This window comes from Zootoca vivipara, chromosome 9, assembly GCF_965207765.1.
Source record: "Zootoca vivipara chromosome 9, rZooViv2.hap1.1, whole genome shotgun sequence".
Lineage (NCBI taxonomy): Eukaryota > Metazoa > Chordata > Lepidosauria > Squamata > Lacertidae > Zootoca > Zootoca vivipara.
In genome coordinates, this window is record NC_142592.1 from 59,356,325 (window position 1) to 59,372,249 (window position 15,925).

At 42.5% G+C, this 15,925-nt stretch overlaps 1 protein-coding gene across 4 annotated transcripts in view; it reads left to right on the forward strand.

Annotated features, from left to right (window-relative positions):
• Positions 1-15,925, forward strand: part of PDE3A (phosphodiesterase 3A) — a 263,891-nt gene that overhangs the window by 158,946 nt on the left and 89,020 nt on the right. For all 4 annotated transcript variants that reach the window (XM_035127082.3, XM_088652452.1, XM_088652453.1 and 1 more), the window contains one exon: positions 11,708-11,758. In XM_035127082.3, coding sequence (XP_034982973.3) covers positions 11,708-11,758 — 51 coding nt within the window. The remainder of the gene's footprint in view (positions 1-11,707; positions 11,759-15,925) is intronic.

Consider the following 15,925-nt stretch of genomic DNA (forward strand, 5'->3'; position numbering starts at 1 on the left):
TCCAGCGCGGATCGTTGGCTACAAGCCTGTGGTCTGTTGTTAATTTGTTTGACAGCAGTCTTCACTTGCCTACTTCATCTTAATTCTAGGAAGGGAGTGGGGAGGGTGTTGATTTGTTGATTCCCTGGGTGCATATCTAGTATTTGCCCTCCTGACATTTTCCTCTTGATATCGAAGGAGCTGTGGGGTTCAGCTGAGCTGGAATCCACGTGGTGGTAACAAATGTTCTTGGAAGAGAAACAGCTTGGTGTGAATTGTGTCCCGGCGGACACCTCACTTGGTAGATTGTCAGGGTAGTTTGCTGATGTGGAAATGAGCAAGTGGGAAGATTCTGCTGGAGTTGGGCGTTCCTGGCATTTGATCTCCTGTCCACACTTTCCATTTGGTATCAGTACCTCCTTGCTCCGTTTCTTTCTGGAACACTCAACCAGGTTGAAATGTCATTGTGGAGACTAGCGACAGAGTGTGTTCACCTTTTCCAGGTGGGCGGCATTGCGGCCAGGCATCCAGGCCCCTGCAGTGATCTGGCAGGGCCCGGGGATTGGCACCCTCCACATCACTGTTCGGGTTGCGTCACCGGCACTGGGGGGGGGGACCTGCCCATGGGTGGCCCCAATGACCAATCAGTGCCGGCGAGAGGTGTGTCTATGAAACAACTTTGCTATGGACAAATGTCGGCTGCCTTATTGTTGGGGCTGGGTAGGATTTTTTTTCCACTTGGCAAATTAGCACCCGCCATTTGTTTTACGCCTACGTTGTAGCAATTGTCAACACTTTGTGAGGTTAGGCATTGGGTAAGCCTTTGTTTGGATGCAAAGCCATCTTTTGGAAATCGCAATTCTCCAGATTATACAGCCAACTAGTGAGTACAAAAATGCATCTACTGGTGTAGAGTATTAAAAAAATACATTAATGGAAATAACATACAAAGATGCATATTAAATAAAATTGCTTTAAAACATGACATTAGACAACATTGCATTAAAAACATACATATTGGCAATAGAATGATGAGTTTTCATAAGCACTTTGAAAATGAAAAATAATTTGCAAATGAAGTCACCCAGCCCTAACATAAGACAGCTTCCTCTAGACCAGAGTTTCCCAAACTTTGGTCTCCAGCTGTTTTTGAACTTCAGTTTCCACCATCCCTGACCTGCTAGCTAGGGATGGTGATGATAGGTGTTGGAAATACAGCAACACCTGGAGGACCTCAGCTTCCCCATCCCAGATATATTTCTGCCTACTACAACAGGGCACAGTTCTTTCAATCTGCTCCCCTCAGGAAGCAAAAATAGCTGTTTTGAATCTGTTCTCGATAAGAACGAGCACGAGTCCTTATAGGAAGCAAGCATATCTTTTTCTTCTTCTGTTGGTTAGAGAGAGATTTGTGCAGCAAATGATTATTATCCTTGCAGATGACACACATTTTAGTCACTGCAGATGACACACAATTTTGCATGCATCCAGCCTATGCATTGTGGGAGTTGAGAGTGCAATTCCTCCCCTTTTGTACGCCTGTCCTACCTCCCAGACTCCATGAGGACCGTCAGAGAGCTGCCTCAAGGCAGTTGGCTGCCTGGAAGGAGGACACGGTCTTACTATCTTCTCCCTTCCACATACAGGATCTGACCACCCAGGCAGTTGCAGTGGGGATGGAAGAGCACCAGACCTGTGTACAACAGGCCAGCTTAGGAGTTGCAGGGCAGGCTTTTGTGTGGCACACACATCTCTGTTTTCAAACACCTCGCTGCCAGCATTCAAAATTCACCAGGGGCACCCAGGGGCATTTTGCAACCAAGTGAAGATGCCCGGGCACCAGGATGGCGCCTGACATCTCCACCATCTAGAGGTGCATGCCTGGGCAACACATCCTGTAGAATTCAATCAGTTATATTTTATCTGGACTATCAGAATGAATTTAGAGGAACCAAAAGGTCATCTTGAAAAATGTGACAGCCGTCTCGCCCCAAAATGGCAAAATGGCATTCCGTTTGGGCAACTGTAACCCTGATTTAAGTAGCCATTTGGCATCTAACTTGTATATCTGAGTTTCAAATGCTGCTCACTTCTGCTTCCCACACCCTGACATGCGTCACCTGTGAAAGCCACCTTTCCTCACCTTCTGCCTAATGGGAGGGCCGGCCCCGCTTTGACCTTACACTGAAATGTGTGCCTGCGTGCACAAATTCCAGCTTGTGTAGCTCCGATCTCCGCACGCATGGCCTCCCAATAATTTTGTTGAGCAGATTGGACATAACATGCACATGCTCTTATTCCAGAGTCTGGAAGCCAACGTGCAGCTGGGAATTTGGAGGGAAGATCTCCTACAACGTTTTTAGCCAAAGAGCTGTGTTCTCTTCTGGACAGCTTTCCGGGGGCCGCGTGCCAGTGGAGGAAGGGGCCAGAGACAAAAGTGAACACAGCAACCAGTGCAATTTACCTTGGTGCAGTAGGCTAGTTTCCACACAGACACACACACACACATACACACTCTGTTCTCCATCCAGACAAGCAAGAAGCATTTTTGCTCCCCGGGCATGAGTTTCTTCACCCCTAATGTACAGGCTCAGCACAATCAGAAATCCCTCTGAGTCACAGAGCTTTTGCTTAGCCCATAGAGTTGGGAGGCTGGGCTTCTCTGCTCGAGAAAACGAAGAAGTGATGTGTCACACTAGAGGCAAATCACGGGACCGATTTGATGAGCTGTGTTTCAGAGGATGCACTTTTGCTCTGGTCAATGCTACACGCTGCCAGATGCTTTTCTGTGCAGAGTGCTAATTAGTTTGGTCGTTTTGATTGAGATTGAATGGAGGAGAGGCGAGCCCGTCCCCAAGAGTGATGCAGTATTTGCTGGTTGAACTTGAAAGTGAGTGGACCAAAATAGCAAGTACTTAGCAGGGAATACCCCCGAGGGCATGTTTGAACTGAATGTGCTGTGAGATTTGACATTGAGGGTTTAAAGCGAGCTAGCAGGCAGCCGTTAAACGTTAGGGCTTGTAGCAGGACGGTTCCTCCATTCAGGCTGGGAAATAGCGAATGACAAGCTGTAGCTCAGTAGCATAACGCATGCTTTGCGGTGCAGGAGTTCTCAAGTTTGATACCTGGCATCTCCAGTTAAATCGCAGGTAGGAGATGATGGGAAACGAGCATTATCTGCCTGAGACCCCGATGACTCCGAAGACTGCAAGTCTAGGGTGGCTGCAAACCTGGAAATAAACCACGAAACAGAGGGCACATGTTTGCATAAACTGTAAATAGGCTATTTTATATGTGCAAATGCATATTTAGAAATAATTGCCATGTTTTAAATAGAAATGCAGTGTTTCTCACCATAGTGTGACCAGGTGAGCTGCGTACCTGCTTTGGATGCTGTCCAGGTGCTAACTGATGATGGGCAACTCCTTTGATCAGGACAGATAAAAGAAAGTCTCGCATCACAGGGGACGTAGTCAAACCACGGAACTTGCAGCCATAGTGATGGCCATCAACTTGGATGGTTTAACAAGAGGATTATCATGGAGGACAAGGCTATCGATGGCTACCAGTCACAATGGTGATGATGATGATGGTGATATTATATTATTTATACCCCACCCATCTGGCTGTGTTTCCCCAGCCACTTTGGGAGGCGTCCAACAAAAGATTAAAAATACATTAAAACATCAGTCATTAAAAACTTCCCTAAACAGGGCTGCCTTCAGATGTCTTCTAAACGTCAGGTAGTTGTTTATTTCCTTGACATCTGATGGAAGGGCGTTCCACAGGGCGGGCGCCACTGCTGAGAAGACCCTCTGCCTGGTTGCCTGCAACCTCACTTCTCGCAGGGAGGGAACCACCAGAAGGCCCCTCAGAGCTGGACCTCAGTGTCCAGGCTGAACGATGGGGGTGGAGAGATGCTCCTTCAGGTATACTGGGCCGAAGCCATTTAGGGCTTTAAAGGTCAGCACCAACACTTTGAATTGTGCTCGGAAACGTACTGGGAGCCAATGTAGGTCTTTCAGGACTGGTGTTACGTGGCTTTGACGGCCACTCCCAGCCCATTCTGGATTAGTTGTAGTTTCCGGGTCATCTTCAAACGTAGCCCCATGTAGAGCGCATTGCAGTAGTCCAAGCAGGAGATAACCAGAGCATGCACCACTCTGGCAAGACAGTCTGCGGGCAGGTAGGGTCTCAACCTGCGTACCAGATGGAGCTGGTAGACAGCTGTCCTGGACACAGAATGCTCTGCCCTGCCTCTACAGTCGGAAGCAGGAATGCTTTTGAATGTCAGGAGAGGAGAGTGCTCTTGCACTCAGTCCTGCTTGAGAGTTCCCCACAGGCATCTTGCTGGTCATTGTGAGAACAGGATGCTGGACTAAATGGGCTCTGATGATGATGATGATGATGATGATTGTTATTTCAATTTATATACCACCCTTTATCCAAAGATTCCGGGGCAGTGTACAACATTAGGAACATAATTTACACAGCATAATAAAAAAAGCATAATACATCATAATACATCATTTTACAGGCCTTATAATACCTAATGGCCAAAGGCCTCATTAAAGAGGAGTGTTTTCACCTGGCACCTAAAGACATGTAATGATTGTGCCAGGTGAGCCTCTGTGGGGAGAGCATTCCACAGACGGGAAGCCGCTACAGAAAAGGCGTGTTCTCATGTTCTGAAGTCTAATGGATGAATTCTGATGAATGAAAGAAAATACCAAGTCTTCTTTTCATTGAATTGAAAATAACAACAACCTGCGGTGGGCAGTGAAGAGACTTTGTTGTGGCGTTTTGCCATCCGCACAGTCCTACAATACTGATCTAAGAGTTCTGCACTAGGCTTTGTTCCACCTCGGAGACACCATGCCTGTGGGGATGGAGAATTGTTTTGGTCTAGATTCTTTATGTTTAGGGAAGTTTTTAATATATGATGTTTTATTCTGTTTTTAATTTGTTGGGAGCCACCCTGAGTGGCTGGGGAAACCCAGCCAGATGGGTGGGGTATAAATAAATAAATATATGATGGTGATGATGGGACTTTAGGGCACCTCTAAGATTAGTGGGGTTTGCTTGGCTAACTTTCTCAAATGCAGGAATGGGACCGAAGTGCCACAGTTTTCCCGCAGTGTTTTCCCTCACTCTTGCTGTCACAAGTGCCACAAATGAATATTTCTCATTGGTGCTGAATACCTTGGCACTTCATAACCTTTACACATCATGAATAAAAATGATGTTGAGTGGGAGCGTCTCTGCTCACATTTGAAGCTCAATAAACACTTAGCAATGCCCAACTGCAACATCTGGAATAGTCATCTTTTAGCCTCTTATGATTACACACACACACACACACACACACACACACACACACACACACACCCTTTTGATACACTTGAGCTTAGTAAGAATTAATATGCCTTTCATCCCTCCTCAATTAATTATATTTAGTTGCTTGTTTGTTATTATTACATCATGCCTGGGGCCCGAATGCAGCCCTCTGGGCATCTCAGGTAAAACAGAAAGCTGGAGGAATGGAGATAAGAAGAAAGTGGGGGTACCAAACTGGGGGGGAATGGGGAAGCAATGCAGATATAGGCTAGAAGGATGAAAAGTAGGTCTCATACAGAAAACTGGGATTAAAGATACATCCTAGGACAGAGAAGCTTGACAGGTTGCACTAGGCTCTGTTAGTGCTCTGTAGATCAACCAGACTATTTGAAGCATGCATAGTTCAGTGTGTGCGCATGGTGGGTTTTTTGTTCTTTGTTTGCCAGCAATGGGTTGAGCAATCAGTGTAGCACATCTCCTTCAAACAGTTTACTGCCGACAGCTCATGCCTTCCTCCAAATGTTTCCTGGTGTCTCTCACCCCCGCGCACAGGAACTCGGATTCCTACTGAAGTCAAACACAGTTTACGTCTTGGAAATAGGATAAAAAAGGTCATATGCTGCCATGAGAAAAGTCCTAAAATATGTAGTCTTCTCTTCCTCTCCCCTCTCCCCTCCCTGTTCCCGTCTCTTCCAGCACCAAATATGATCTCATCCCTTGACTTTCTTTGGAACCAAGATCACAGTTCGGAGCTGGAGACAATTTCTTCACCATGAAGCATACAAATGCTTGCATTTCTTGTTTATGCTGTTTCTCATGAACTGCTGGACCCAACCAGAGCCTTTTCTCATGTGCCTGATCTTTGTTCCTAATTTTTGTTTTTGCTTTTCTTTTAATTGAACACTTAAGATAATACAAAACAAAACAGAAGAGTAAAAAATCATTAAACCAAGGGGCGGGAACATGGATTTGATCTCATCTTATTAGACTAAAGAAAATGATGAATATGGTCTCACATCATCACCAAATTCCTCATTCCACATGGAAACAGAAATCACCCATCAATCAACAAATTTGCTTTCATACATTATAATTTCTCTTGATTTGGCGTAGAAAGTTAGCTTATACGTTGCGGCTGTATCCCAGATTCTTAAATAAACCAAATCTCCTGATGGAGGGGGATTCTTTCCCCCGCGATATACATTGTTCCTCATCTTCAACTACAACTTGATGCTATTTGTTATTAATTTGGGTCGTTCATGTAGCATTTTTAACATTCAGCTTGCTTCAGCATTCATGCCTCAATTAATAGGTTTCCCTGTTGAGCACAAAAATTCAGTAGGGTTTGGACAAACTAGACCATGTAAGTTTCACATATGAATGTATATTTTATTTTTTTAGAAAACCCAGTAGCACAGACACTGTATTTGAATATGTATTCCAAAATCTATTTTATCCTAAAATGTATAACTTACACATGTTTAATCTCCAAATAAACGCTTTAAAACCAGCAACACCTTTTAAAGTGAATAATTGCACCGAAACATTCAGGAAGTGTTAATGGGTCAGTAACCGCTCAATCCTACACATATCTACTCAGACGTAAGTCCCATTGAATTCAGTGGAACTTAACTCCCAGATTCTAGTGTTTGTTCCAATTTTCGCATTAGTTCAGGAGGTGAGATGCATCAGAATTCACACAGTTTGAATTCCACAAGCAACCCTGTTTATAATGCATGAAAATGAATAAAGTTACACAATGTTTGTGTATGCTGCATTTGGTGTGTTTTACACATAAAGGTAGCCTAATGAATTTTAAACTAATGAACTTTCTTTTTAAAATTTAAGTTTACGTTAGGAGACCTTTTAGGTAACTAGTAAATAAATAACATTTAAATAAAAGTAAAGCAAACTGCATTCTGACATAATTTGATCAAATAATAATGGCAATAATACATTGATCAATTGACCAGCCAGTTGACTAGCTCCCTAGGGTGCAAACCCTATCACATCTGCCATGAATATACCTTCTGGCTGAACATTTTAAGGGAAAGAGCCAAGGACTTAGGGAACCAATATCAGTTGCAGTAGACAGATTGCTTAAAGAAGACTATACTGAGTGAGCTCCTGCACATTTGAAGGGTCACACGGGAGGTATTTGGTGAAGAAGAGACTCCATTTTTTGTGCAGCAAGATGACTGTGTTTTAGAATCCACTGTGAACACTGCTAAGTTGAATAGAGTGTTTGGGTGCTTCTTCTCTGCTTGAAAGTAAGAGAGCCAAGTTGCAGGAGAAAGGAAAAGTGGAAATCTCTCATAGGAGAAGGCATGGCCTAACTGTGATACAGAAGGCTGAGTGCTGAGCTCTGGAAAGAGAGGAAAACATAGTTGCTTGAAAGTTCAAAGACGAGACTAAAAACCCATGCTCGGAGAAGCATGTGACTGTAATTATTAGGCTTTAATTGAGTTATAACTATAAGTTTCTGCAAGTAAAGTTTTTCAGTGTTAAAGTCTGGACATGGGTTAAATTTCGAAAGAAGGGTATCAGTCACACACACACACACACACACACACACACACACATGATTTGAGCTTTTTTGCTGCATTTTTGCTACCCTCACTTCAACAAAATATACGTTGGTTTCCGGAACTCCCTCTCATGCCTTTGGGTTTGCACTTGGTGAATGGCGATAACAGATTATATTCTGAGGGTGTGGCTAACCCCCAGTGTTTTGCACTGTTTGCTTTGCAGCCACAAAAGGCAATGACCATGCCAGATTGCACAAAAGACATGCTTCGGGGTTTGGGGGGGGGGAAGAGAGAGAGAAATGGAAGACACATGGGTGCTGTAGTTTGCTACTATGAGTTGTTATGATGGTTTTGAGCAAGAGACTCTCTGCCAAGTTTATTGCTGGCGTCAGCAGCTGCAGTATTGTTCTCAATGGGCTTTTAAAGTTTATTTTTTTCTGGGTTGGGAAATGTGTTCCAAATTCAGGAAACAAACTTTAGAGTGATGTTGTGAGAGCGGAGGGAGATGGTCTTGGGACAAAACAAAGGCGGGGGGGGGGGACTTGTTCTTTTGCAAGAACAAAGAGTACAGGAATTCTCCTCTCATAAGGGATTAGTGAGAAACCAAATTCGATTATTAAAAGAGATCTCTATCTCTGGGAAATGGGTACCAGAGTTTGTTTAGTGTTTAGCCGCTTAGAAGGTATGTGGGCATCTAGCAATATATGTATTAAGAAATAATAAATAAAAAATGTAAGTGCATATGTTGTTAGTGGAATGCACGACAGTGGACTTTTCCCTGTAATGTGAGAAGGAATCTGTGGGTGCGGCTTTTGTATCTTATTCACAAAAATGTGATGAAGTCTCTGGACTCCAAAATATTCCAGTTCCGAAGCAAACGTGTCAAGCTTTTCGTTTCCAAATGCACTAAGCCCCTTAAGCTATTTTGTTGTCCCATTCAGCTCAGCATTGTCTGCAGTGACTAGCAGAGGAACTCTGGGATCCTCAACCGAAGGTCTTTCTTAATCATAGAATCATAGAGTTGGAAGAGACCACAAGGGCCATCCAGTCCAACCCCCTGCCAAGCAGGGAACACCATCAAAGCATTCCTGACAGATGGTTGTCAAGCCTCCGCTTAAAGACCTCAAATGATGGAGACTCCATCCACCACACTCCTTGGCAGCAAATCCCACTGTCGAACAGCTCTTACTGTCAGGAAGTTCTTCCTAATGTTTAGGTGGAATCTTCTTTCTTGTAGCTTGACTCCATTGCTCTGTGTCCGCTTCTCTGGAACAGCAGAAAACAACCTTTCACCCTCTTCTATATGACATCCTTTTATATATTTGAACATGGCTATCATATCACCCCTTAACCTTCTCTTCTCCAGGCTAAACATACCCAGCTCCCTAAGCCGTTCCTCATAAGGCATCGTTTCCAGGCCTTTGACCTTCTCTTCTCCAGGCTAAACATACCCAGCTCCCTAAGCCGTTCCTCATAAGGCATCGTTTCCAGGCCTTTGACCGTCTCTTCTCCAGGCTAAACATACCCAGCTCCCTAAGCCGTTCCTCATAAGGCATTGTTTCCAGGCCTTTGACCATTTTGGTTGCCCTCTTCTGGACACGTTCCAGCTTGTCAGTATCCTTCTTGAACTGTGGTGCCCAGAACTGGAGGTGAGGTCTGACCAGAGCAGAATACAGTGGTACTCTTACTTCCCTTGATCTAGATGCTATACTCCTATTGATGCAGCCCAGAATTGCATTGGCTTTTTTAGCTGCTGCATCACACTGCTGACTCATGTCAAGTTTGTGGTCTACCAAGACTCCTAGATCCTTTTCACATGTGCTGCTCTCAAGCCAGGTGTCACCCATCCTGTATTTGTGCCTTTAATTTTTTTTGCCCAAGTGTAGTACTTTACATTTCTCCCTGTTAAAATTCATCTTGTTTGCTTTGACCAGTTGTCTAATCTGTTAATGTCATTTTGAAGTGTGATCCTGTCCTCTGGGGTATTAGCCACCCCTCCCAATTTGGTGTCACCTGCAAACTTGGCTCAGGATGCCCTCAAGCCCATCGTCCAAGTCATTGATAAAGATGTTGAATAAGACTGTACTTTAATACGTGTGCTTTAAAAATACACAGATTAATGAAAATAACACAGAGAGATGCATATTAGAGAAAATGTAACCATTTGATGTCCATCCAGAGTGATTTTCTCAGTTAATACGTCTTTTGGATAGCTAACAAAAAGTGTGGGGAAGCCTTGTTGGTAGTTGTGTTGATTTTCATATGCAGAAATCTCAGTGTGCTTGTATGGATGGCGACCACAAAGGGCTTTTGCTGCGTCTGTGTAATGTTTGCTTATGACAATCTACAAAACAGTCCTTAGGTTGAACCCCTTGTGTCTCCTTTGAGAGTTGGACGGGCAGCATTAAGCCATTTCTTAAGATGATGCATGATTGGAATGACTTCATCTGGGAGTCTCTTGATTGCAACCTTCACAAAATGTCAAAGAAGAATGGTCTTCCAATTTGCGAAATCTCTGCATTAAGGCAAAAATGCCTCTCGGACAGATTGTGGCAATGTTAAACATGCAGCGTTGACAAGGTAGACTCAGATCACACAGTTGGAAGCTTTACATAAGGAGTTTGCTTGTGGGTTGATTGTCAAAGTAGGAATTTGAAATGTGTTTGGTGCCAGCGCAGTTCCTTCGTAACTTCTGGACACAAGTTTGTGGACCAGAAGTGCTGCATTGGTGGTTAAACCTCCTGCGCCTTGTTTCGTTTTATATTTTCATTTGGTATTTTGCAAGAAGCTTACCTGTACGAGAATTCTGTGTTTCTACATACCAAAACGCCATTTGTAAAGGCGGTTTTTGAAAGAAAAAAAGAGAAAAAACTTGAGTAATTGACTTTAATAATTATTTATCCGAAGCGGCTCCCCAGACATGCTATTTTTCAGGCACGTGGGTCTCTGTTGCTTTCTGGGAGAGGTGAGGGGGCGGAGAGTTCAGCATAGAGCCAAGGCAGTACTGGATTGAGTTTGCACCATGCAGAATTTTCCTCCCTCCCTATTTCGAGGTAAGCAGTCACAGTCCACCTGCTGAGAAGTGGGCATCGTGGCTGGTGAGCTGCTTCTGATATTATTTTTGATAGTGGCTGTGGTTAGGGGGTGGGTCTTTTCTGTTGCAGTGCCCACTCTTCGAAAACCACCTCCCTTCAGAAATTATACAAGCGCCAGAAGCACAGCACAGCACAGCACAGCACCATATTACATAATGAGATCTTTTGGGCCTGTTACATTGACTTGCTGCTTTTTACTCAGCGATGGATTTTGGCATTTTTATTCATTGTTTACTGTATTGATTTTTATGGATTCTGTCATATTTATTCATAATAGTGTTGATTTTAATGAGTGTGTATTGTAAACTGCTTTACTCTTTTTCAAAAAAATGTTAGGTGGCATTTGAATGGTTTTATAATTTTTTTTATAACCCCCCTTTATATAAAATGTTCAACCTGGCTTAGAACAAAATAATAAAACATAAACATTGATACTGTAACATGCATTTTTTTACTATTAGCAGGCATAAGGAAAGTTCATCAGTCCCTTTTATTTCACCATAAAATAATTCCAAATCCCTTTTACCAAAATTTCAAGCTCCTTGAGGCAGAGATCTCTCTTTTTTATTATTCTTCTAGAGCTCCTAATACCTAGGTAGGTTTGTTGAGCAGGGGTCTTATTAATTATCAGGGTCGTCAGTTTGAGCCTCACATTGAGTGAACGATTCCTGTATTGTAGTGGGTTGGACTAAATGACCCTCACTGTCCTTTCCAACTCTAAGATTCTGTGATCATATTAATGATAATCTCTCTTTTATGTTTCTGCAGATCATGGGACATTCTGATTGGGATCACAAACGAGGACCCAGAGGATCTCAGGTGAGTTTTTGCAAGGTTTTTCTACAGCTGGTGTAAAGGAGGGTTGGGGAATGTGGTTGCTTGGGAATGTGAGTCCACGTTGGGTTAAATATTTCTCCAATATATTTGGTGGGCAATCCGGGCAATCAAACGTACCAGCGGTGTGTAGGGATTTCTCAAACCTATCTGAATGGCGACCTGTAATGAGATATTGGTGCTTATTTCCTTCCTGAAATCAGATAAAGCTCCTGCAGAATATATAGTTCCACTTGAGCTCTACAAGGAATATATAGAATGGTGGATACCTATCCTGACTGGATGTTTATTTGCTACCATAAACAACACAGACCAATGCTTTCTGCATGGAAAATGACTATCATTTTCCCAATGTGTATAAGAAAGGATACAGGGATGAATTATCTACCTAACTATTGGCCAGTCAGCTGGTTAGACTTCTCCTCAAAGGTATATGCATGGTGTCAAATTACCAGTTTTAATTTATTTAAATGCAATAATTTCAAAGCTTTTTAAACGTTGCCATCTTTAAGCCTTTAGATGGCGGGTTTTTGCATGTATCCCTCTAATTTATATAGGAAATACTGTGTAAGTGTGTGTGTTCTGAGGAGCTAGAACCACACACTTTTAATTAATCAATAACGAAGTGTCATCACGGATGTTTCAAATGTTTAAGGCTGTTGACTTCTTGGTGACATCTGAACAGCATATGTTCGTGCTGTGCAACCCTAGCCCAGCCTTCCTGGGAGCCAGCACCATTGAATTTAATGGGATTGCTTCTGAATATACATGGTTGGGATTGTGCTGTAAGGCTGTAAACCTAAAAATGCTTACTTGGATCTAAGTCCTGCTGAACTCACTGGGACCATTGCATCAGCACCCAAAGGACTGGGATGTTAATCCTATAATACAGACAGATATGGATAATGGGTTCTGCCCAACTAACTTATACTCGGAGTAGACCCATTGGCATTAATGAATCTTAAGTTGTGTCTATTAACTTCACTGGGTCTACTCTGAGTAGGACTACCATGAGATACAAGGCACTATTGCTTATTTATTAATTCATATTCACCCTCATAATATATACATACATATAAGTAGGTTTGTTAAAAAAATTAGTACATTCCATTTTCTTGTACAGTGGTACCTCTACTTATGAATGTTTCTACTTACGAACGGAGCTCCGTCCGCCATCTTGGATGCGGTTTAGATAGGATTTTTTTCCACTTACGAATTTTTTCTCCCAATGCATTCCTATGGGATTCGACTTACAATTTTTTTCTACTTACGAATGTGCTTTCGGAACGCATTAAATTCGTAAGTAGAGGTACCACTGTATAGTATCCATTGGTGTCTTCCGAAATTGCTTTGTTTTTCCACGTGACCAGAAGACACGTATGTTTTTAAGAAAGTATTTTAATGTAAAAGCAAAGGAAGAGTTAGAAGTCACATGAAAGGGTGTTACAAGGGTAAGGGGCTCTTAGGGGAAAGAGGTGGTAGCCTACAGTGGAGAATTGGCAAGTGTCAAGTGAAAGAGCAGTATATAGAGAAAGGAGAGAGAATGGATATAGAGCAGTGCAAGACCTTGGAGACATCTGGTTAGCACAAGATGGGAGAGAGAGAGAGAGAGAGAGAGAGAGAGAGAGAGAGAGAGAGAGAGAGAGAGAATATGAATCTATTATACTTTGGTCACTGGGAGAGTGGGAACAGGACATATTGCCCCATGGTTGAACCAGCTTCTCCTTGTTTTCTGCATACCTTGATTAGTTTTTGAAAGGACAGACACTAGGAATGGGAGCTGAAGAATGGAAACTTATTCCCAAGGAAATATAAACATATTTTCGGCTACAACACCGAGCTGAATTATAACGCCGACATACTGTGTGCGTTTATTTTATTTGTATTTATTTGTTTGGCTTTGCTGCCATGGAAACGCAAGAAGATTTTGGGGATTTGTCACACAATCAGGTTGCCAATTCCATATTTATTTGAATCATCTGCATATAAAAAAGTGTGGTCCATCTCCAACTACTATGTGATTGAAGAGTTGCTAGGTTTAGTTTTTAAAATAAAAGAAAATAAAGAGTACTATAAAGTCTAGTGTTATGCTTGTCTGTTTGGTGATTAGTGAAAAACTCCTCAGTTTTGTGAAATTCAAATGAACTTGGTTCTTTTAATAACCCCAGTACTTATGGAAGGAGAATCCCTGCAAGGAGGAGAGCAGAGGAAAATGGAAAGAAGTGTTGATGGGAGAGTCAGGAAGGGAGAAAAGGAAGAGGAGAGAAGTGTTGTGTTCTTCCATTTTCTGAACTTTTCCCCATGATGCTGACTGCTGTGAGATTTACCATGGACTGCAGAATTGTCGTACTGTTGAAATCTTCTTCCTCAAACCAAAACAAGGGCGGAATTTGTCTCTTGAGTTAATATGTTTCATAGGATGTATCGCCTATATTAAATAATTTTGAGTATTAAGTTAAAGATCAAGTAATCTTGAAGATGTGCCCATGGAGAAATAATTGGGACTTCACAAGGCTGGGTTAATCTACCATGAAATTAGACCGGTGGTCTTCAGCTTTTTGAGATACAGGACCTTTACCTCCAAAGAATAATGTGAGACTCACTTTTAGCATGTATGTCATCTTTATCCTTTGGGTTTCCATTTATTGGATGAATTTCTCCCAAATTGATTTTTGAACTTTGAATTTTATTGTTATTCATGCTTTTATACTGCATTTTATGCTGCTTTTATGTTGTATTACAATTAAGTGTTTTAAATTTGTTGTTAGCCGCCCTGAGCTCGGGTTTCTGAACCGGGAAGGGCGGGGTATAAATTAAAATATTATTATTATTATTATTATTATTAGGCTTTCTTCGACTCTTCTTTGAAGAAAAAACAATGGGGGGGGGAATAACCAAAGCAAAATAGAGATGCAAGAAAAATCTCATCCAGTTTGTGTTTGAAGCCCAACCTACCTATTTTGCACTTTTGAAAACAAGGGAACCAAAACACAGCCATTCTCCAAAATTCGCACTTCTCTTAATTTTGTTATGCAGTTCTCCAGTCACGTAATGTGTACAGAAAAGTATATAAAACGGAGAGTGTGCATTAAAACGCATGTGTTTGTGGAAATAGCATATTCACAATTATATTGGGGAAACTACTCTGCAAAAATGTGTATGTTGGGCATGATTGCATGTAAAGATGTGCTTGTATTGAGATCAACGTGGACTTAAATGCCGATGAAATTGCATGTGGATTTAAAAACGGGGGAGGAATCACAAATTAATGTGAACTGACCTTGAGAGAGAGAGAGAGAGAGAGAGAGAGAGAGAGAGAGAGAGAGAGAGAGAGAGAGAGGGAGAGAGAGAGAAACAAAAATGGACAGATTCGCCAATCCCTAGCTGTTACCCATATGTGGATCAGGACTGCTCAAGTGAGGACCGGTGGCATAAATCAACTTTCGCATCACTGTCAGGATCTGGCTCTCTGGGCTGACTGTGATAACGATTACAGTGGTACCTTGGTTTACGAACACAATTGGTTCCGGAAGTCTGTTCATAAACTGAAGCATTCATAAACTGAAGCGAACTTTCCCATTGAAAGTAATGGAAAGTGAATTAATCCGTTCCAGATGGGTCCGCAGCGTTCATAAACCGAAAATTCATAAACCGAGGTGTTCATAAACCGAGGTCCCACTGTATTGGAAAAACAGAGCTTACTCTCTTTCTGGGGAGTTTGCTGAGATGCTGGTAGTCTGGTCTTAAGCTCAAGCTGAGACTTTGGTTTGTGTTGCTCGAAGCTTGGTTTGCAGGTTGGGCACCAGCCAGGACCTTGAGGAGCAGATGCATCTTATACAGGATAGAAAGGTATGGTTATGTCTTCAAGAGCCCTAAAGAGCACAGTTGACACCCGGTGTTATATATGTAGAAGGCCTGTACATACTCAAGGCCCAATTTGAGTCTCGGAGGCTGAAGGAGGTTGTATGAGGCCAAAGGATTGGTGGGGCCATTTCTGGGAAATTAAGCACCCACAGCTGTTCTTCTTCTGCTGCTACTGATCTAACCAGCCTTCTGTGCCAGTTGTTGTTGTTGTTGTTGTTGTTGTTGTTGTTGTTTTTAATCATGGGGAAGCCTAAGGGCCAGATCTTAAGACCCAGTTGGCATTTCACA